Source organism: Knufia obscura, assembly GCF_036327395.1.
Source record: "Knufia obscura strain CCFEE 5817 isolate CBS 148926 chromosome Unknown scaffold_1, whole genome shotgun sequence".
Taxonomy (NCBI): Eukaryota; Fungi; Ascomycota; class Eurotiomycetes; order Chaetothyriales; family Trichomeriaceae; genus Knufia; species Knufia obscura.
Window position 1 is genome coordinate 159,811 of NW_027042687.1, and position 21,323 is coordinate 181,133.

General features: G+C 51.5%; 10 protein-coding genes across 10 annotated transcripts; 3 read left to right on the top strand and 7 right to left on the bottom strand.

Moving 5' to 3' along the window:
- Positions 1-73: 73 nt before the first annotated feature.
- Positions 74-571, top strand: PMZ80_000066 (uncharacterized protein; the record flags this gene model as incomplete). Its single annotated transcript, XM_064868520.1, has 2 exons — positions 74-256; positions 308-571. 2 exons carry the CDS (start codon positions 74-76, stop codon positions 569-571), a joined length of 447 nt encoding a protein of 148 aa, XP_064734017.1.
- A 2,774-nt stretch (positions 572-3,345) lies between these two features.
- On the bottom strand, positions 3,346-4,193 carry PMZ80_000067 (uncharacterized protein; the record flags this gene model as incomplete). The annotated part of the gene is made up of 2 exons (XM_064868521.1): positions 3,346-3,900; positions 3,963-4,193. The coding sequence occupies 2 exons, from the start codon at positions 4,191-4,193 to the stop codon at positions 3,346-3,348; spliced, it is 786 nt and encodes a 261-aa protein (XP_064734018.1).
- Positions 4,194-5,728: 1,535 nt separating this feature from the next.
- PMZ80_000068 (uncharacterized protein) lies at positions 5,729-7,969 on the top strand (the record flags this gene model as incomplete). The annotated part of the gene is made up of 1 exon (XM_064868522.1): positions 5,729-7,969. One exon carries the CDS (start codon positions 5,729-5,731, stop codon positions 7,967-7,969), a length of 2,241 nt encoding a protein of 746 aa, XP_064734019.1.
- Positions 7,970-8,109: 140 nt separating this feature from the next.
- PMZ80_000069 (uncharacterized protein) lies at positions 8,110-9,300 on the bottom strand (the record flags this gene model as incomplete). Its single annotated transcript, XM_064868523.1, has 1 exon — positions 8,110-9,300. The coding sequence occupies one exon, from the start codon at positions 9,298-9,300 to the stop codon at positions 8,110-8,112; it is 1,191 nt and encodes a 396-aa protein (XP_064734020.1).
- Positions 9,301-10,032: 732 nt separating this feature from the next.
- PMZ80_000070 (uncharacterized protein) lies at positions 10,033-10,855 on the top strand (the record flags this gene model as incomplete). Its single annotated transcript, XM_064868524.1, has 2 exons — positions 10,033-10,593; positions 10,643-10,855. 2 exons carry the CDS (start codon positions 10,033-10,035, stop codon positions 10,853-10,855), a joined length of 774 nt encoding a protein of 257 aa, XP_064734021.1.
- A 32-nt stretch (positions 10,856-10,887) lies between these two features.
- PMZ80_000071 (uncharacterized protein) lies at positions 10,888-11,667 on the bottom strand (the record flags this gene model as incomplete). The annotated part of the gene is made up of 1 exon (XM_064868525.1): positions 10,888-11,667. One exon carries the CDS (start codon positions 11,665-11,667, stop codon positions 10,888-10,890), a length of 780 nt encoding a protein of 259 aa, XP_064734022.1.
- Positions 11,668-12,191: 524 nt separating this feature from the next.
- On the bottom strand, positions 12,192-13,745 carry PMZ80_000072 (uncharacterized protein; the record flags this gene model as incomplete). The annotated part of the gene is made up of 2 exons (XM_064868526.1): positions 12,192-13,675; positions 13,733-13,745. 2 exons carry the CDS (start codon positions 13,743-13,745, stop codon positions 12,192-12,194), a joined length of 1,497 nt encoding a protein of 498 aa, XP_064734023.1.
- Positions 13,746-13,938: 193 nt separating this feature from the next.
- PMZ80_000073 (uncharacterized protein) lies at positions 13,939-14,469 on the bottom strand (the record flags this gene model as incomplete). The annotated part of the gene is made up of 1 exon (XM_064868527.1): positions 13,939-14,469. The coding sequence occupies one exon, from the start codon at positions 14,467-14,469 to the stop codon at positions 13,939-13,941; it is 531 nt and encodes a 176-aa protein (XP_064734024.1).
- Positions 14,470-16,888: 2,419 nt separating this feature from the next.
- PMZ80_000074 (uncharacterized protein) lies at positions 16,889-18,421 on the bottom strand (the record flags this gene model as incomplete). The annotated part of the gene is made up of 1 exon (XM_064868528.1): positions 16,889-18,421. The coding sequence occupies one exon, from the start codon at positions 18,419-18,421 to the stop codon at positions 16,889-16,891; it is 1,533 nt and encodes a 510-aa protein (XP_064734025.1).
- A 539-nt stretch (positions 18,422-18,960) lies between these two features.
- NDE1_1 (NADH:ubiquinone oxidoreductase) lies at positions 18,961-20,769 on the bottom strand (the record flags this gene model as incomplete). The annotated part of the gene is made up of 1 exon (XM_064868529.1): positions 18,961-20,769. The coding sequence occupies one exon, from the start codon at positions 20,767-20,769 to the stop codon at positions 18,961-18,963; it is 1,809 nt and encodes a 602-aa protein (XP_064734026.1).
- Between the last annotated feature and the right edge of the window lie 554 nt (positions 20,770-21,323).

The window sequence follows — 21,323 nt, forward strand, 5'->3', positions numbered from 1 at the left end:
ACCGGCAACCTACACTTGACCATCCACACTATCTCCTTACCGAGCGTTTCGCATACCACATAGACCAGCCACCATGGCGACCTGCTACAACCGTTATACTAGGCAGTATTACTCTTGTACATCAAGATGGGGTGACTGGGGCCGATGGGTCGCGTTGGCCGTCATCCTCATTGTCGCATTCCTCTTCTTCTTCCTTTGTGCCTGTATTTCGCAACGACGAAGACGCAAGGCCGGGAGGCAACCGTTTCAAGGGACCGTGAGTATCTCAAGGACACCCTCATCTGTGATATGGACTAACAAAATTCAGGGCTGGATGGCAACACTCCCGGGCGGTGCACCCCCCGCCTACAAGCCGAACGATAACTACCAAGCACCACCTCAGTACGGAAACCAGAACACCAACCAGGTCCCGCAAGGCGGCTACTACGGGAACCAAACCAACTCTAGTGGTGCGAACCAGAGCTACTTTGGCGGGCGTAACGACGTTGAGATGCAGCCGCCGCAGAATGTGTACACAAACGAGCACAACTATGCACCTCCATCCGGACCTCCACCAAACAAACTCCATTAGTGGCAGATGAACAACAGGAAAGGGGGTCGTGGTACGAACGGCACGGCTGGCCCAGAGGCAGCGGGTGTGAACGGTACTCCACCTGTACAACCTCAGAATCAGAGCTAGGGCACATCGACGGGAATGATTATGACTTGACAGACAACAATGAAAGAAACGCAGTATCTTGGGTATACCCTATCGTGCGGATGGCTAGGCGTTTAGGTGATTTAGACCCATGAGCTGTATAAGCGAGCATGAGCTGATACGATAATGATATCCTTAATCAACACCCCTTCTCCCTTGTTCAATTATCCTACATGCTTACTGTACATTTTACACTTGCGAGTGTGGAAGTGCATTCTCAACTGAGCTCGCAGATAGAGGACTATCCATGCATGCCTACACCAACGGTATCTTCAGAGCGATTGGGGTAGACGATGTTTGAGTCTGCTTGGGAAGGAAAATGTCACAACCCACCACAGTCACGATACCTTCCGGCACGCGGAGGACGCCAGTTATCGTCAACTGCTTGCGAACGTCTCTCATATTCGCTAATGCCGAAATGCATCAGGGAAGGTTCTAGTATTGCCACAATGCTTATAGTGGCCCAACACCACTCGATCTACATCTACAGTACATCATTATGCTCGTTTGGGCTACGACTCTTCACCGCCTATACTCTCGCCGGCAGCGTTCGTTATTATCAGGCCGAAGGTGACCTTCATTTCTGCCTAAACCACTTCGTGAGTATGAGCATCACTTGTCCCACCATATCGTGCCTGATTACTACCTACCTCTTCTCTCAGAATATCAACCCGGTTCCTTGACCTCGACCCAGAATGTTGTGGGAGACGCCAGGCCCGAGGAGTTGACACTAGAAGCCCACTCATCGACGTGCATCCTCAGAACAAGATTCGATCAGACCACAAGTCTGCGAGCCGTGAGTAAGCCTCTGGTCTTGTGCTCCTGGGGCACGCCAGGATCTGCTTCGTGCAACTGGTGGGCACATATGACTACAGTCATATTCCGGACGGAGCCTGTGCTTTGCGCTGTACAGTCCTCGCCCTGAAGAAGCCTGTCGCCCATCAAAAGCATCACATTACCCAAGCATGTGTCACCGTAACAATCAAGCAGGGTCCTGGCGTGCCCTTGCTTGACTGGTACGCTAACGTAGCCGTGCAAGTTACCAGGCCGACGACTGAAGCAGTGATGGGCGTTCTCGAGATCCGATACCGTCTCGATACCGGACAATCCTTTGGTTCGAGACTTTGAGGTTCGTAGCGATAGTCGCCCTGTTCCAGAGTGGGCACGCCATCTCCATTATCTTGTATATATTAGCACCCTTAATATTCTACTTGCATGAAGTGATACGAACCTTAAGACCTTTCTGCGTATCCCTATAGTTGTTAATCGCCTGCGTGTGCTTATCTCGTTTGCACCCTTCTTTATCACGTAACTTCTTGCCTAGTTTTGCATACCTCATTTAAATGTCTGCCGAAGTTCATACTAGTAGTGTTGTGGCTGGGGAACTGGGCGTGGTAAGAAGGCCATACATCGCCGCTAAAGCCTTAAGCGTTAGGGAAATCTCCGGGCTGAATCTTGATAAGTTCAATTAAGAGATATTAGTAGTACTGAACGTAAAACATGACATCTGCCCATTTGACTGTGGCTGCCGTCATGAATTTCTACCGAGCTTCCCGTTCGGTAAATGTTCAATTCTGATCTTGCATTCCTAACGGCGCGATATAGAAATTGCCTCCATGGTCCTGGATCGCCAGGAATCTTCGCAGCTAGAAGTTCTTCCTGCCCCTTTTGGGACATTTCTGGATCCTCGCGTACGATGGCCAGAGCTTGCTCTCTCATGTATACTGCCATGTTGACAGTCTCGCCATCGACGATCGAATCAGTCTGCTTGGAACATATTGACGAATTTTAGGCTTGACACCTTGAATCTGGTCCAGCCGGCTCCAAATAGTAGCTATGTTCCGTGGTACAAAGAACTTACGTCCCTTGTTCAGTGCATTGAGTTGAGAAATGGCCTGTGAGCTGAGCTCATCTGAGGTGATTTCGTCGTTTAACCATTGCTCGCCCAAGTTCGTCAATACTTTGTCCTCTGCCTTGCGCCCCGGGTTGAATCTGTCATGTTGCAAGAGAGGAAATGCCGAGTTCAGTGGTCTGGTGTCATGTCCAGTCGGGAGTCTGTTAGAAAGTTTGGCAACGCAGTCATCGATGAACGCCTGTGCCTGAAGTGAGAAATAAGTTCGGGTGGGTGGGGCTCGGTAAAGCGATTGTGGTAGGATGCAGACAGCTGTTTCGATTGTCAAATGCATCAGTAGTGAAGTGATTGGGAGACCTTGCTCATGGAAGGGCGCAAGCACTGCAACGATCACCTAGAAGCGTAGCAGATGAAGTGCGACCTGTGGGTAACAATCATTAGACGCCAGCATAAGTTCTGGTTGATGACCATTGCTTCTTGTTCGGGAGTCGATTGTTTCCCCTGTGTAGACAGCGTGCTGTTCCATAAATTCTGAGCCGAGTCTGTGTTGAGTTTTGTGAAGAAGCCGTTGTATACGACCGCGATAGCACTCCGAGGCGGATTGTCGGTGCCTTGCCGCACTTGTTCGAGCTGGTCATACATGTCCTGAGGATTGGACCAGTCGCCATTACCCCTTTGCGCGACTGATCTAGAAAGAACACCAGAACAAACCGTGGTGTTCGCGTCTTGTTCTTTGTCCGTTCTAACATTTCTTATCGGTACCTCTGACATCCGCCAATTCAACCTCTGTTGATCCTCAGTCCTGCAGAGACAATAGCAATGGCACGGGTACAGCAGCTGGAGTGGCATGAGTCGGGGAGGGCGCAACCCCTCGCCCTCGTGGTGAACTTGAGCTGTTTTGCCTTCTCGGAAAGCCCAGCATGAGAGTCTTCGTCTCTCCTTGAACCAGAAAGGCGAACTTACACAAGGATCTACCCACCAACATACTCTGAATGCTCTTGAGAACAGCCGCCGACGTGAATCGCCAGAGGTTGACGTTGGTCCATTGCGATGCGTCGCATCCGAAAGCTTCCCCACAGGTGGCGCAAACTTCTTGGACGATACCTTTTATGAAAGCCTCGCCATCCTGTCTCATGAGCACTGTGATGGTCCGGATGTTCAGAGGGTCGCTCGCTATGGCTAAGTCGAATATCGTAAACTCGAGACAAAGCTGATCTTTTGCCTGTTCCACGAAACTTGCGGTATGCTGGGGTAGGCGTCCGATCCATGTTGCCTTGCTCGGTGGTAGTATGACTGTTGGCCCTTCAAGTAGTGTGGTGATGGCGTAAGGGCTTTCTTGTCCCTTGGCCTGCTGGGACGCTGAGGTCAGCCATATTTGTGTAAGGGCACTCGGACAATATGCTTCACACGCACACTCGAATGAGCTGTGAGGAGCACGGTCCGAAGATCAAGGTCCTGATCTCTCAGCCCTCGTAGTCCTGCGAGCCACTGATACTTGGCATGTGCTGGCCAGCACAAGTGAGGCGGAACATTGCCGGCAGAGAGCACTGCTTTGAGTGCGTACGTGGCAAGTGCCATGATGCCGGAAGCCAGGACGAAGACCGTGGGTTTGAAATCATCCGAGATACTGTGCATTCCTGACATTCTGGGTGAGTTCCCACCAATTACAACTTCCAGCTTTTCGATGGTGCTCGATATCGAGTGCATCTCAAGTCGATTGAACGAAGCACGAGAACGGTTTCGTCGGCCAGCGGAACCCGGTACATATTATGGCCAGTGGGATATTAGGCAATCCCTTGCCCAGCCAGAGTAGGCGAAGGCTCTTTCCCCCTACCATGCATATTATTGACTGTCAAATGCTGTGGGTGTGTGAATCGCATAAGAAAATCTCAGCTCGTGATAGGGGCGCGCCTCAGGCTTGCACTCATAGATTCGTGGTAGAGTACTCGAAGCTCGAACGGACTCCCTGACTACGAGTACCAAGACCTCATGATCGCCATGAATGAACTCATGTGCTGCATGTAACTCTTGTCATTCGCTTGAGGTCCAGTGGCGCATTTTTGACTGTCAGAGTCGTCGGACCACGTCAGAAGCAGGTTGTGCGATGTCGAGATGGAAGGAATCAGCGAAGACGGTGGTTGGGAAGCGTGCAGTCATGGAGCGACCATAAGCGTAATCCGGCTACGGTTAGACTGCCAAGACAGATAGTTTACGCGACTTCTCCTGTTTGCCTGCTGCAGTTCATCCTCAATATTGTTCGGAATCACGTAAATTGACTCGAGGATCTATCTTTAGGTACTTTTGACACTGCTGTTCGACGGCGGGCACTTCTCTCCTTGCAATCACGATGCTATCCGGAAATTGCGTCGTGCTCCCAGCTCATCGTGCGTCCTACTTTGAGCAAGCTACCACAGCCACCAAACTGTCCCAACATGGCAGACCACAACCGCAGCGGATCGGATACGTTCATCATGGAGTGATTCCAATGCCACTGGCAGAGAAAAACTTTGCAAGTACATGGACTGAACCTGCCGGGTGATGAGGCATATCATACATGCTTGCACGAAGGTGCTACAGACATGCATACCACAGACTGGCTATGATGTCTGTCAAGGCCTACACTCTTCCAATCGGCGCCTCAGGGGATGCGGTGGTCTCGTTACGCTGTCAAGTGGTGAGGGCCTTTGCATGCAAATGTCAACGAAACACACACCTCGGAACGGCAGAGTCAGTCACTGTTCCCCATCAGCTCGGGCCTGATATTGTTCTGCCATCGGCGTATTCATCCCCGTTCTCACCTGTTTTGAAAACATGGCGCCCACATATGCGGACGCCCTTCCTGTGTGCACCGTCTCATTCTCTTGTTGTCCCGTCATTCTGTCACCGGTACAAAGTCCTAACACTATTTACCACACAAGTCACAGTTTACGTAGATCTTCCGTTTTGGTCTGGTCGTCGGAGAGTCACAACACGGCACGACAATATGCGGTTGGCATCAAAGAAAAGGGGTACGGGTGTGCAGGTTTCCCGCTTAGCTGACAGTGAAAAGTAACTTGATAAGTTTGTACATGTTGAGGAAGCCCTACTCCACGAAGCTTCCCATTTTTTTCTTACCATCTGCTTCCGTCCTCGATCGACTGCAGAACATACGGCCTTGCACCTCAAGCTACATCGAGAGAATGGCCTCAAACGCAGACATGGTCCTTTCCAAAAATGAGCAGAATGCTCCAGCTACGCGAAGTGGTGCGAATACGGTCCAGCATCTGCATCAACAGGCCAGGGAGGCTATTGCTGCAGCGCGGACCTACGCCTATCGAAACGTCAAACCAGATGGCCACTGGTGTGGTGAAATCTTTGTTGATGTCACCATGACCTGTGAATACATCTTTCTGATGACCTGGTTCAAGCTCGATATCAGTGCCGACCAAGAAGCACTGATTCACCATATCCGAAAAGAGCAAAGGCCGGACGGTTCTTGGGCACTCGCACCAGACGCTCCCAGTCATGTTTCGTCCCCTACCGAGGCGTACTTGGCTCTGAAAATTCTCGGTGTCGACTGCGGGTCCCCCACGATGGAGGCTGCTCGGAAGTCTATCCTCTCCCAAGGGGGCATCAGCTCCGTCCGAAACATTACCAAAATCTGGCTTGCCTTGTTTGGCATACTCTCTTGGTCAGATTATCCTCAGATGCCGGCAGAGCTCATCTTCATCCCAGCAAACATGCCCTTCAGTATCTACAGCTTGGCAGCGTGGGCGCGGTCCTTTATCGTACCCCTGCTTATTCTGGCTCATCACAAACCCGTCTTTGAGCTTTCAGGTGGGTTGTCAGGTGACAGCTATCTGGACGAATTGTGGTGCGATCCTGAGAATAAACGCATCACTTGTGGGCAAAACTATTGGGAATTGGCTGTGAATCGAGACTGGGTTTCATTTGCAATGAAGTTCGCAGACAACGTCCTCTATTTGCAAAGTGCTATTGGTCTCTTTCCCATTTCATGGTTTCGCAAAGCTGCGATTCGCAAGTGTATGGAATTCGTCCTGACGCGTACCGAGGCATCGGGGGATTATGCACCTGGGTACCCGCCTGCAATGGTCGCGCTCATCGCTATGCACGTCGAAGGAATTACGCTAGATGACCCGCGTATGGTTCGTGGATTGGAAGCCTTGGAAAGACATGTGGTGCGCAAAGGCCGTGAGATGTATCTTCAGACAACTGTTTCACCTGTGTGGGACACAATTCTGATGTGCATTGGCCTACTCGATTCCTGCAGCTACTTTGAGGACACGGCTGCAGAACTTCAAGCTTCCAGCCATATTCAAAAGGCTCTGGAGTGGCTTCAACGCATGCAAAACACCGCTTGCAACGGTGACTGGCGCATTTACAGGCCCCTTATCAGTCCAGGCGCCTGGAGTATCCAATATCATGACTTTTGGAACTCCGATGTTGACGATACAGCAGCAGCAGTCATAGTCTTTCTCAAGCATGATGCCACGATGATACAGTCCAACTGTGTCGTCTCGGCTGTAGAATGGCTGATAGGCATGCAGAGCTCCAACGGAGGATACGCAGCGTTCGAAGTTGACAACAACCATTTTTACCTGAACAAGGTTCCGTTCTGCGACGTCGAAAATCTGCTCTGCGATCCGCCTTCGCCTGACGTGACTGGTAGGGTCTTGGAAGCATTTGGTTTATTCTTGGCAGCCTCGTCTGCGCTTGACGGAAAGTCCTCAGCTGCACATCCTGGACTCAGTAAGCGTGTCCTCCGAATTCGAGGAGCTTGTGCTCGAGCAATAGACTACCTCATCAGTGAACAAGAAGTCAATGGATCTTGGTATGGCAGGTGGGGTTCTTGCTATGTTTTCGGGACCAGTACCGTTCTCTGTGGGCTCCGATACTTCCTCGAAAGTGGTACGCACAAGGACTTGGGCGGTCGTGTGCACCATGGTCTTGATTTCCTCAGTTCCTGGCAGAATGTCGATGGTGGCTGGGGAGAGTCAAGCCGGTCTTACAGTTGGAAGCCGTCCGAGCATGAAAATGGTACCAAAGATATTCCTTTGCACGAGTCGACCCCGTCGCAAACGGCATGGGCGTTGATGGGCCTCTTAGCTTACCAGTCGACCCAGGACGTCAACATTCAGCGACGCATCAGACATCTGCTTGAGACGCAGACTAGTCGTGGACGGTTTGCTCAGAGCGGCAAGCCGGGAGCTGTGGCTGAATCGCTAGATGGGTTGGAGATAATTGCAGAAGGCAGGACGTGGCCAGAGTCAAATCACACAGGCACGTCGTTGCCAAACTGGATGATGATGAAATATGAGTACTATCCGCATTACTGGCCGATGATGGCATTGGGCAGGTTCGTCGCGAAGGTTAGCGCAGAGGCTAGTCCACCAGCTTACTTCAGTAACAAGGAAGCATGAGATCGGGTCCATGCCTCGAGGCCCATCCACCAGGGTATTGTGTTGTAGTCACGATCAGTGGATTCGATAGTTGAGGGTGGTAGTTGAATCGAGGTAGGGTTTGCCAACCAAAACATGGACAAAGACCGGTAGAAAGGCCTTCAAGGTGCTCGTTCGATCACACGCGGCGAAGGAGATGAAGGAGCAGTAGGAGCAGGCGCCTGCTTCGTCTTGGCGGCATGTATCCATGGCTCCTCCCAGTCGAGCTCGTCCTTCAGCCAGCCTTTGAATCCAGTTTTGATCATGCCCATGCACTTGTCCCAATCTTCTCTGCTGGGACCGGTACTGCCCTTCGGTGTCTTTGGCCCAGAGATCTCGCACGAATTCTGGTTTCGGTATTCACCCAGCATCACGATCTTGCCTTTGTCTTTTGATACGAATTGAGCGCCGTAGGCTTTCTTAGTCTTGGCTTTAAGTTTCTGAAGGGCGATATTGTCTTTGAAGCGAAACACGAAGATGTAGTCGTAGTCCTTGAACGTCGTTCTTGACAGGCCACGACTACGTTGCTTGGATAAGCGTTCTGCTATGGTTGTCTTGTAGTCATAGTTGAAGTACTTGTTCTCAAATAGTGCGGATTGTGCCACCGCTCTGGGCGCCTGATCAGCCTCCACTGACGGCAGCTTCAATTCATCTTGTAGTTCGGCTAGACCATTCGGACCTGTGTTGCGAACGTGTATACCTGCCGAGTGAATCGCCACGATGAACCAGGGCTTTTTGAGTCGTGTTGTGGCTTCACGGACGAGTTGGGCATATCCTTGAGCCACCATTGAGCGCCCGACGTTTGCCGGATCAACGAACAATATCTTGACGTTACGGCGTTTGCAGGTTCCTCTGAGTGGCTTTTGGGCTTGGCGCACTTGTTTTTGGAGATGTTTGCTGTCCATCAGTCTGACTTGCCGGTCTAAGTTGTCGGCTCGTCGTTCTATGGTCGTGATGAGATTCTCAAGTTCCTTCGTACTACTTCCCACTGCGAATCTGATGCGGCGGGCGAAACCCCAAATGTCGTCGTCGCGGTCTGCTTCACGGAACCGCTGAAAGATTTCTCTTATGCTTGTTGCTTCGACCTTCATCTTGTCAACTATTGCTTGTATGGTTGGTGCTTCGGCGTAGTTTCTAGCTGGGCCGTATTTGTCATGTAGATGTGCTTGAATTGGTTTTATCCAACCAAGGATTTCCTGTAGCCGGTCTTGAACATCGTCGATGACCTCTCCTGCATCGTTTATCTTGTTGTAGAGTTTCATGCAGCCTTGAAGAATGAGCACAAGGTCTCCAATACCTACGCCGAAAGCCATTTCCACGCTCAGAAAGCAGTGTGTCAGCAAACGAATACGAATACTTGGGTCCAATGTTTGAAATTGCAACAGTCGCTGTTAGAGGAAGCCTACTTTATTAGTACGAGAGCACGGCATGTTCAGGTTGCTCAACGATGGCTTGCCTGAATCACCATGCATGAGAATCGCCGCCCTCTTCGCCATTATTGGATGCGTGGCGCAGTAGCAGTCATGCTATGCAGCAATCCCCACCTTTTGTGTAGAGACTTTTTGATCATATGCTGTTCATTCTTTCTTGCGGGCCACGGAGACAGGAGATCAGCACATCTTGTCGAACCGGAGGATAGCAGTGTATTAGTCCTTTCTGTAAGCGATGGGTATGGTGTCTGATGCATCGTTGAGTTGCTCTTTTACGACAATAATAATTATGGAGAGAAAGGCAAAGAAGCGCGATGCAGCAGGGCAGAAGATACCCTCGTACTCGCCAGCATAACCGAATGGCCGCTAAACCTGCCCGTTTTCCAGCGCCAATGCAGCTGTTCCGGCTGGTGCCGGTGTGCCAAATCTTAGGCTTGGAGGCCCCTGGGCTGTCAATCAATTAAGCTTCCAAGCTCCAGCATAAGAAGCTTGACATGCCAGACGGCCGCATGAACCTTTGTCAACAATTTCTTTCAAGCGGTCGATAACTGTCCGTCGAAACTGACAACACCAGCATCGCCTCCCACCCAGGTACGAAAGAAGACGAACACCACAATGCCGCCTCCTGCAACACCACCGCCCTTCACGCTGGACCTAGGCACAGGTCTCTCCTTAGCTCTCGCCTTCTCCTTTATGCCAGCAGCTCAAGCTCTGGCCGGCACCGTTCTCCCGAAGACAGTATCGAAAAAGTACTACTGGATCTTCGTCTGGTGCGCCTACGACTTCCTCACTCATAGCATCATCGAGGGCTCCTACCTCTATCACTGCTTCTTCTCATACGAGACAATCAACATAACCTCAGATCATCCCCATCCAGCATCACTTGGTCGCAGTGGACCTCATTTCCTCGGCTACTCCGACAGAAACTATGGCTCTTATTACTCGACGGCACCTCTGGCAAGACTATGGCAGGAGTACGCAAAAGCGGATACCCGTTGGGGAGGTTCAGATCTGACCGTCATATCCCTTGAGCTTCTTACAGTCTTGGGTGCTGGGCCAGCTGCCGCATATATCTGCTATCTCATCTCGAAAATCGCTAATACCACGGATTCGAGTCTACGAGCTCGACTTGATGCAAGAATGTGGTTCGTTGCCATGATTCTCAGTACAGGAGAGGTAAGTACGTTCCTCGACCTTGCACCGCTTGACTGACTAACGACAAAAGCTTTACGGCGGATTCATGACCTTCGCGCCGGAGTGGCTGTCTGCCAATACTTCTCTTGCGGTCTCTGACCCTGTTTACCTATGGCTATACTTATTCTTCTTCAACACTATATGGGTATGGGTTCCAGCCTGGATCCTCTACGAAGCCTATCGAGAGCTCAGCAATGCTTTCGTGCGAGGCGCGAGCACGCAGCACCTGAAGAAGGCGGCATAAACCCGCTCCATCAACTCCCGCTCACTGCACTATTATATCTTTGGCTGCGGCAACCTCATCATACCTTTGCCAGGAGGACACACAAAGCCATCCTCAGGCTCATCCAGCTCAGTCAGAGAAACCACCCTGAAGCCAGACTTGGCATACAAAGCTTCACCAGCCGGTCTCGCGAAAAGCCAACAAACAATCTTCTGCTCGTCAGCGCTATCCGTTACAACCTTCAACAACTGCTTTCCTATCCCTTGGCCATGATATTCAGGCAGGACCATGATCCGACGAATATATACGTGCTTCTTACCGCGAATGGCACCAATGTACGCGTTCCGGGTCTCGAGATATTGGGCCTCACCCTTCTTCAGCCGACGGGCACGACCTTTATCCTCCGCGCTCGTGGCTTGCGATGATTCTTCAGCAAGCTCATCCGGCAGCTCCGATGCGGGATCCATAACATCCTTGACAACTTCCTTTGGCTCAAGATCCTTCTTGCAATTCGATTGCGCGCTGTTATACCCACCCTCAAGGTGGATATACCCACACATCCACTGGATGAACCCTACAATCTTCTCGTTGCCTGCGTCATCCATATCTGGGATGACGGCTTTGACGAGATGGTAGTTCGGGTCTGTCAATGCTCCAGTGATGGCCTCAACGGTGCTGTCCCACTCTGTCCGTCCAAGGTAGAGGATCATCCACTGTTTCATTGGGTCGCCCTCGAGAGCTTGCTCGTTGATATTGGCGAGGTCTGGGACGTCACGCTCGGAAGTTACGGGCTTGAGTATTACTTTGGGCTGTTCTTGGCGGCTAGAGGACATTTTGACTGCTGTGCCTCTATTCAAAGCATTTGCTCGTGGACCGGTGTTGGACGGGACGTTGACTAGGTTGTTCGCAGAAGCTGAGGAATAGTCAGACCAAGACGTTGGCAGGATTTCAAGTCCCATTCTCAATTTTGAAGCAATCCGGCGATGCTACTCAAATATAGACCTTCAATCTGTAACAATCAAACGTGAGTCAGGACCGTGTGGCGCTCAAGCCATGGAGTACCAGACGTGCTTGTGGGGAATCATTTAAGGCTTAGCGTCAAGGCGTGCCACTACAGTGACTCTAATGCACCTAAAACGCTAGCCTTTAGCAGGAGGACACGAGGTGAGCTCAACATCATGAATATCGATGACAGCGACCGTAATAGAGATCTGTTCAATCACGGTTGCTAAGCCCGCGAGTTCGTGCTGTATCTTCCACGCTCTTGGATACATCGTATCGACAAGCTGGGAGCAATGGTAGCCTCCCATGACTCAGTAAAATCACAGCACCGACAGATCCCGTAGAAGACAGACCCTCAAGCACCCTCACGCCTCCTAACCCACATCACCATCTCCCCCGGATTCGAATTAAACCTCTCAATCGTCTCCAACTCAAACCCCCCCTCCACAAACTCAAAATCCCACCCCTTCACCACCGCCGCAATAACAACCAACTGCTCAAAATACGAAATATTCCTCCCAATACACGCTCTGGGTCCCGTACTGAACGGGAAGTGTGCCCTGGCCATCATCTCCTTGTCGCCGTTGATCCATCGATCAGGATTGTATTCGTCTGGATTCTCGAATGCGACGGGATCCCGAAGGAGCGTGTAAGTTGGCACACTGACTGTTGTGCCTTCCTCGATGAATTTTCCTGCGATTGTGCGGCCGCCGGGTGGTACGACGCGGGGTAGACCCATTGAGCTTGGGGGTCGGAGGCGGAGGGACTCCTCGACGCAGGCGCGTAGGTAGGGGAGGTGAGATAGGCTGTCGTAGCTTGGAATGGTTGTGTTGTCTGTGGCTTCGTCTAGCTCCTGTCGCAGTTTAGTAAGGACGTACGGATGCTTGTACAGGAGGTAGATTGTGTTTGTGAGGGCAGCCGCGGTGGTATCTGTGCCGGCGTTCATCATTACGCTGCCCTCTGCGAGGAGCTCACCGAGGCACAGGCCTAGGGGCTCTCCTTTGTTGTTGGTGAGGAGCTTTGAGAAGACGTCGGAGGTGGAGGCACAGTCGGTGTTGGCGGCCTGCAGTCGCCTGACCGTGTTGTGGTAGATGATGTTGTCGTAGTCTGCGCCTGCTTTTTTGTGTGAGTGAAAGGAGAATAGTCTCTTTGTTAGAGGGAGGAGGGGTGCTTCCATGCCAAGCACGGTGTTAATATGCACGGCGTCGTGTAGCGATTTGATGAAGGGTATTGTGTACACTTTCCCATCTTTTGTCTCCGCATCGACCATATCGTTACCCCTTTGAAGACAGCCCAGCGAGTTCCCATAGAGAATACTCGAGAACACATCGATGGTGAAGTAGTTGAGATATCGCCTCATATTTATGCTTGAGGTAGAATCGGCTGCTTTCTCGATCTGTGCTAGCAGTCTGGCTACGGTGGCTGAGATGACAGGCTCGAGGTTGGCAATGGTTTTTGGGGCGAAGACATGAGCGAGGAGTTTCCGCTTTGCTTGATGCTCTGCTTTGACTCTTGCATCCGCCATGTGGCGATATTCGCCAGCACCTCCATCGTACCAGGCGTCCTTCAGAAAATTTGCGCCATGGCCGTAGATGTCTTGAAGGGCTTGGGGATCCGAGATTGACAGGTGGTTCGGAGCGATGCGGACATGAGTACCTAGAATCTTGTGTGCTTCGTGGATGGCCAAGTAATGCTTGTACTGGAGGTTCTTGTAAATGCGCCAAAGACTGGAGAGCCCGGCGAAAGATGGTGAAGGGAACTGGCGTAATTTGTTTCCATCCGTGGCATACGAAACGAGCGGTTGTAGAAAGACGATAACAACGAGGGCAACAGCCAAGACTAGCACAGGTCAGCGTTCGTTCAAGCCAATATCGTGTAATAGGGAGCGGTGCTTACATTGAACCAACATAGTGGATGTGGTCAAGGACGGTCTTAGACGTCGAGTGAGTTGCTGAGGATACGGTGTCTTATTTCGGTGGTGCCGCTTCTGATATACCAGGTCGATGAGGGGCCTCGGGTACACCATATGACTGTTCCGAAAGGGGCAAGAGACCGTCTCTCTATGGCGGAGCTTCCTAATTCGTCTGATTGCCCGCCCAGTCTCAACCCGTTCCACTTCCTTCCAACTGCTGCCAAGTGGAGCCTTCGCCACCGATAGGCGGTAACGACAGAGCCATGTTTTCGATCAGCGCCGCATCTATCGCATCGAGGTCGAAGTCCGAGTCGAAATATTCGAAGATATCTAGGTCTGGGAGGTCCTCGAAGGCAGTAAACTCATGCGGCGTCATGCTTGAGCTCTCCGATGGTTGTGCTGGCCCACTGCTAGGTACTATGGGGCTTGCAGGTATTTGCTGGGACTCCACGTTCGCAGGTTCAGAATTCGCTCGTGAGGCGCTATGTTGCTGAAGGATATTCGTGTATACCTTGTCCATCTCTCTGACGATCTGCTCAGCGAGGTCAGCGACCTTGATGGCTGACGGAAAGCCGTCGCTGAAGGTGATTCGCAGCAGCTCGCAGGCATTTAACAGTTGCTTGCGCACCCTGGTGCGGCTGAAGGTGGATTTGCTGCTGAACCGCAGTCCACGGTAGAAGACCCGCAACGAAAGCGATAGAGCATAGGGCACGAAGGGCATGTGCGACATTTGGCCCTGAAACTCTGTCCCGATGATAGAAACAATGCTCGTAGCGGAGAGTGTCTCGCGAACGTCTAGCGGAGAACAATCTTTGGTCGTGGATTTTGCTCGAAATGAAAGCACGACCACGGCATGGTAAAGAGTTTCGACGGTCGCTAGGGATTTGTCAGCTCGGATGACGTGAAAGAAAGCATTCCCGTACATACCAAGTAGAGCTGAAGGCACTCGCGCAGCATCGCATTCATGAAGCAAGTTTTCAAAGGAAGGAAAACTACCACCTCCCTCAGTACTGGACGGCTCAGAACTCGTCGGCCGATACAATGCAAAGATGTTGTCGAGCTGCAAAAGAATCCTCAACAAGAGTCGAAAGCATCCTGCCTGAGCAGATATAGAGTTGCTCATATCCCTTCCGAAGTCATGTTCGTGCAACAAGGTCGGGCGGCCCTGGAATGCGGCATTCAGCCTGTCCACGGCCCAAACACAGCAGAACAACGTGGTAAGATATTCCGGATCCTTCCTGGTAGGCGGTGCTTGGAGATGAAGCCCAACTGTCTGTGCATGGCTGACCACCCGTGCCGCCACTTCTGCAGAAAGGTCGGACCGATGTGAGAATTGGCTGAATAATGCTAAAATGCTCAAGATTTGTGCTATCACCATGCGGTCTTTGACGAGTCCCATATTCACAGAAGTCAAGATAGCGGATGATATTCGGTCTGCGAAAATGTTTGGAGCGTCCTGACCAAATCCACCATTGCTTGTGTCAATTCTTGCCAACTGCAAGTGAGATGTTGCCCTCGGGCTGGTGCTTGCAGCCAAGCAGATTGCTTGCTTGACCACGCGCTTAGCGGGCGAATCATCGTACGAGATACCACCGAAGCTGTTCAGATCAATAGCTGGAAAGAATGGGTGAACTTCCTGGGTATATATCAAATGCAACGCTGCATAATGGGCAGGCGGTGGGAGCAATTCCTGACAGTAGCGTTGCATCAATGTTAAGAAGATATTGGACACTGGAAGATCAGCAGTAGGTGAGTATATTGCTGCACTACTATTCGTTCGTGAGCAGCTTCCTTGAAGGACTCTTGGGGGAAGCCAGACTCCGACTTTGTCATTGTCCGAGTGCAGTGTGGCCTCCGGGCTTGTGGCTGCAAGAAATGTACTTTCTGGGCTGAGGTCACCAACGAAGCGTCGCTCAATGTCGCTGTTGTCCACGCCCTCAGCGTCAGCATTTTCCCCGGTTGGGCATGCAAAGGCTGCTCCTAATGTGTCCGTACCCTCGGAACGCGAGGCTGTTCGACGACCTGCTTTGGTAGCTAATTGATGGGGTGGCACTGAACGAGGTGTTTCCGACACATAGAGTCTGTTAGTCTTTGCAGAAGCTGAGCCGAGATTAGAACCGTGAGTGCATCGTTTCTGACCACTTTAGTACATCAATTCTGGTGATTATGTGACGAAGTTGGAGCCGGTACCTTTCGCTTCCGGCAATGCACACAGGCTCGAAGTGACTGGCTGCGCTTCTGTGGCAGCCCATCACTGTCGCTACCAACAAATCGAATCATCCTTTTCTGTCAATCTTGGAAGTAGTGTCGAAAGCCAAGGATTTCACCATGCTTTGAGACTAGGGCACTAGATACTTGTCTAGAAGGAAAGAAGCGTCACGAAGTGTATAGGTGTGTGGGTAGAATAATTCGCGTGGTGGCATGATGATAGAAGCCCGGGTTGAGTATGGGTCGCCTCCTCGTTCAGAACGATCGGCTCATAACATCGAAGTTTTGGCTCAGTCCATCGTACAGTGGGTAGTAAAACTCTTCGATCGATTAGCAGTAGCACTGTAACAGATCAGTCGTGTCATCGAAGCTGAAGATGGTTTACCACCCAGGCGGCTGGTACGTGACAGAACCAGCGGCGCGAAGGTTGATGGGACAGAAAGCTCCAACGAACGTGACGGTCAAAGGAGGTCGTATTGCGGAGTTTCCACATTTGGGGAAGCCGCTTCCCCATCAAGCAATATCTTGGCGTATGCAGGGAAGGAGATATCAAGTCTGATCGAGCACTACGCTCAGTCGGCGTCTGCTAATGGGGCTCAATAAATAAGAAGACTAGGTAGTGGTGTCACGGAGTAGACACAATGGAGTGTTTTGCGTCTGCGAACTTGGTAGGAGTGAGGGGGGTATAGCTACATGTCGACGCATCATTCGTGCAGTGGGTATCTCATTAATGCTTCTATGCTATGCGGCATCAACATCTGCTATCAAGCAGGTTCCGAAAACACGAACGCTACGGACCAGCAATCAATACCTCCTAGCCTCCAACTCATTCTGCTGCGGACTGATGTGATATGACCCCGACCTCGCAACACCGCTTTCCTGCTGGGGCGCAGACAGTCCACCTTGTTGTTGAGTAGGCATTCCTGCGGCAATCAGTACTTGGCATCTGGATGTGTCGCCGATTGTGGCAGCGTACCTGTTTGTTGTTGGAAGGCCGGCGGAGCGGCACCAGTCGCTGAGGATGGCTGCGATCCGTATCCAGCACCACCAGCTGAGGTTGGAGATGCCATGTCGTGGCCCGCGACGCCTGGCTGTTGCTGTTGCATGCCTGTACCAGTCGTACCGGACTGCTGCTGTGCAGCAGTGGTGTTCAGGTTACTCGGAATCTGGTTCTGCATATCTGTTGGACTTGTTGGTGAATTTGGTAGACTGTTCGTCGTGCCTGCGCAGACAGATGCAATGACGCTGTGCCACTGCTGGGCGTCGCCGGGTGTGTGAGCTAAGTATGTGTATTCGGAGGACATGCTCAATTTCTGAGTGAACTTGCTTCCGCTGCTATCCTTGCCCTTGATGGTGAACTTCTGGCCATCAACTGCACCGATGACGCAATCTGGGAGGTACAAAGAGTGCTCGGGGACTGGGTCACTGCGGAAGTTGTCGTTGTCCTTGTACTCGTGCATATATCCTGCTGGGGTTACAGCGTAGTAGTTTGCTTTGTGGCCGCCGAGGGCACCCATCTTGGATTTCCGCTCCAAACTCCCTTCGATGAGAGCCTTTGTGGCACGGTGACCCTGGTTGGGAAAGCTCACTGTGTCGATTGTGCGTGCTGGACTGTTGGGTGAAATTAGGACATGGCCATTCCGCTTGGCGAAACCATTCCACTCGAAGTTGGGATCGATGCCACCGGCTGTCTTTGCTACGTCGCCATACATGGCCTTTGAGCGATCGGCTTGATTGGCCATGATGGAATTAAAGGTGTTGAAGAAGTTTTGGACAGTATTGATGACATGGTTCTCGAATTGCTGGAAGTTGTTCTGAATGTTGATAAGGTCAGAGCGGTGATTGTTTTCTTCGGCCAACTGCTTGTTGAGTCTGTGCCAGACACCACGCTGGAGGACATATGGATCATTAGCAGCTGTAGTCTTGCCGCCAGTCGAATCAAAAGTAGCGGTGTGCTGGCCCAGCATTTCAATATGCTTCTGAGAGGAGTTTCGGGCATGGTCGACTGCCTTGCTTTGCTTGCCTGCGCCAGCGTCAAGCTCCTTGCGCTTGGACTTGATCTCTTTGTGTAGTCTCTCCAGAATGGGCAAGACATTGCCAGTGAGGTTCTTTTCCGTCTCAGCGTAGAGCTGGCTTTGAGCCTGAGTGTTCGCTCGTAGATTCTCGAAGAGTCCTGCTACACCACCAAGTGATTGATCAAAGTGGTGGCCCTCCTTGAGAGGGTGGTTCAGGGTCTTCAATATCTTCTCCGAATCCTTGCTCTGCGAGTGCTGGTCCTTTGCGACAGCCTTAGCATAGTCTTCTAGGTAGGCGGTCATATGCTTCCATGCTTGTAACCTTTCTTCAAGTAGACCGAGAGTGCTCGACGGGTCGTTGGTAGGCACCGCATCATCGTCAGATGTATAGCCAGTGTTCTGCGTCGAGACGGTATTCGTCCGGTGTGGGAGTGATCCGTGGGTAGCCATGATGAGTTATATTTGTGAGATTGGTTACTACAAAGGCTCTGGTAGCAGACAGAAGGTGTGAGGGACTGGATAATGATATAGATTTCTGCTGCCCTTTCCCCACGATGGGGAAGAGTGAGTAAAGAGTGAACTGCGATGACATCATTCACAACAATGATCGACGCCTCGTTAATCTCAATTCCGGCAAAATCCCTGGTTCGAGACCAAGTCCAGGCTTCTCTTTCCGATGGTCGACCGTCAAGCTTTCGTCGGTCGAAGCATGTCGACGACAGCAGTGGTGGCAGTGCCGGATCCCTTTCTGGGAGGAGGACGTCTATTTATGCCTGAACTTCGTGAGATATGGTAACGAGAGCAGGTCATCGTGCGCTTTCAGATGCTGAAGCGAAAAGTTACCGGAATTGCAAATCAGGAAAAGTAAATCCTCCACGGAAGTCTCAGAACATCACCAAACACCATGAAGAAGATGATTGCACATGGAAATAAAAGTCCTGCTCATTTAAGTCATGAATCTCATTCATACCACGTAAACTCATAACTCATCAAAACGTCTCATTATCATCGCCCTGATTTCCCTCCTTCACACCGCCCAGCGTAGACCGTGACGGTGGCCGCCCCTCAGCAAAAGGTATGCCAGAACTCTGCCGCCTCGTCAGGGCAGGCAACCTACTGCTGCCGCCTAGACTCGTCCTCTTGACAGCACCAGAAGTCGGTATTGATGTGCCGACATCACTTGTGCGTTTAGCATAAGTACTTCTGCGGGGTGTGGCACCCGACATATCCATACTACTATCCTCGAGATCTTCATCGAATGCACCATCGTGTCCTCCACCGTGACTGCTCAGACTTGAGTGTGGCCGTACTCGGTCCGTGCTGGCATTAGGTGCGTAGCTGTTACCGTTGGCTAAAGACCGTAGGCCAGATGTGCTTGCTCGACTTGTTGGTCTGCTGTGGCCGGGCTGATAATGGCTCATTGAAGCTCGATTAGAGACGGCGCTGGTTCGACTTGAAGGTCTCGGCGGAGCTGCCATACTTGTTCTGGTCGGTGAGCCTGGCCGTCCAGCAGACTGACGGCTTGATCTTGGTCGCTGCAATGAAGGTGTGGCTGGAACTTCGTCTAAGTCTTGTCCACTGAGTATGCTGCCTGTGCCCTTTTTACGGCTACTGCGCATGGTAACTGATGCTGGTATGTGATTGCTGAGAGCAGAACCACTTCTCGGTGAGCCTCTTGGGGGTGTGTCGGTGGGTGCTGGTAATTTGGACCTTGCTTTGTGTACTCGCTCTTCCAAATTTTGCATCTTCCCTCGCAGATTACGCAGTTGAAGGATGGAGGATGATTTGGGAAGACCGGATGGGATGTTAGACTGTCGTGTTGGGATGCCTCCCTTGCCGAAGCTTTGTCGGACGGCTGTGCCTCCTTGGGTTCTGCTTGAAATGGCGATGGATGAACCTCGTGCGTGGCCGTTGACTCTGGCTGATAGTGGCGGCTGTCGTGGTGTAGCATTCGTGGAAGCTATGGAGAGCCTGGATTTGGGTGCGACGGGCGTAGCAAATGGCTGCGGTGTTGCAGGCACTTTCTCTGATGCAGATGGTGAAGGAGGCGTGGGGGTGTCCGAGACGCTCGAGGAAGTGGCCGCCTTCGCTGGTGGTGTGTCGAATGACGGAGCTGATGCTTCGGTTGTTGTTGGGGACAATTCTGATCTCGGCGAAGCGGCAACAACATTCGGACTGATTGTAAGAGATCTTCTCTTGGTTGCCAGGACTTCTTCTGCCTTCTCAAGCTTCTTCCTCACAATCTCCGTTTCTACTCGGTAGTCGGAGAACTCGTCCTTGAGCCTTTGGGTCTCAATGCGCAGAGACTCTCGTTCCTGCTCGCCAATTTTGACCTCCTCTTCTAGAATTACTGCTCTCTCGATGGCCTGGTTGGCTTTGGACTCCATGTCCTCCAAGGACACCTCAGTAGTCCTCTGCTTTCGTTCGAAATCATCGTTGGCTACCTCAATGTCGCGCAGTTGCTGTCGCAATGTCAGGTTCTCTTGTCGCAAAGTCTTGACCTCTCTTTCCAGCGAAGCCTGAGCAGCACCGGCCTCGCTCTTAGCTTGTTTGTGTTTCTCCTTCCACTCGTCGACTTGATAGCGTAGGTCTTCGGCTTGCTCCTTGAGTTTCCTTTCGCGCTTTTCGGCCTGTTCAATATCTCGCTCAAGTTCTGCTTCGAGGTCCTTACTCGAGGCTTGAAAGTCTGCAAGCTCGGCCTCAAGGAATTCGTATTGTGTCTTGTAGAACTTTAGCGATTCTTCAGGGGATGCGCCAGGTGCTGGCGATGACGGCATCGACCTCTCCGAGCCTGGCATTACAGTTCGATAGAAGTTTTTGTGTCTTTATTGGCCGTTCAACTGTCGCTGTTCTCGTGCTATCTTTTTTACAGGCCTGGTCGTTGATTTGAGTCCATGTGTGTTGTTTATCGCTGTGCCTGAATTTGGACTTCTGGTGTCGCAATGGTGTCGAAGTCGAATTGGCGTATAGTCGGATCTGATCTGTGTCGCATACAATGTCGTCGAATCGTACCTGTTATGTTAGTATAATCGTGTTGTCGCTGGCTGGGGAAGTTGTCGTCGTGCAATGGTAGAATAACTAAACATCATCATAAATCCGCATGATGTTTCTGTCAACAACGCCCGGCGGCCCCCAGCAACCTGAAACGCCAAGCAAGACCCCGGAGCTAGATTCGCCGCTAGATCTACCGGAGTGCCTGACCATTCTCCATATTTGCACTGTTTGCACTAAGTTTTCTTTCTAAGGCCATCGCGCCGAAGCAACGAGATTGCAAAACTGCTATTCCAAGGTAAGGCTACGTCGCAGAACATCTATCGAGGGGAGTTCCCGCTGACAGTATACCACAGAAAAC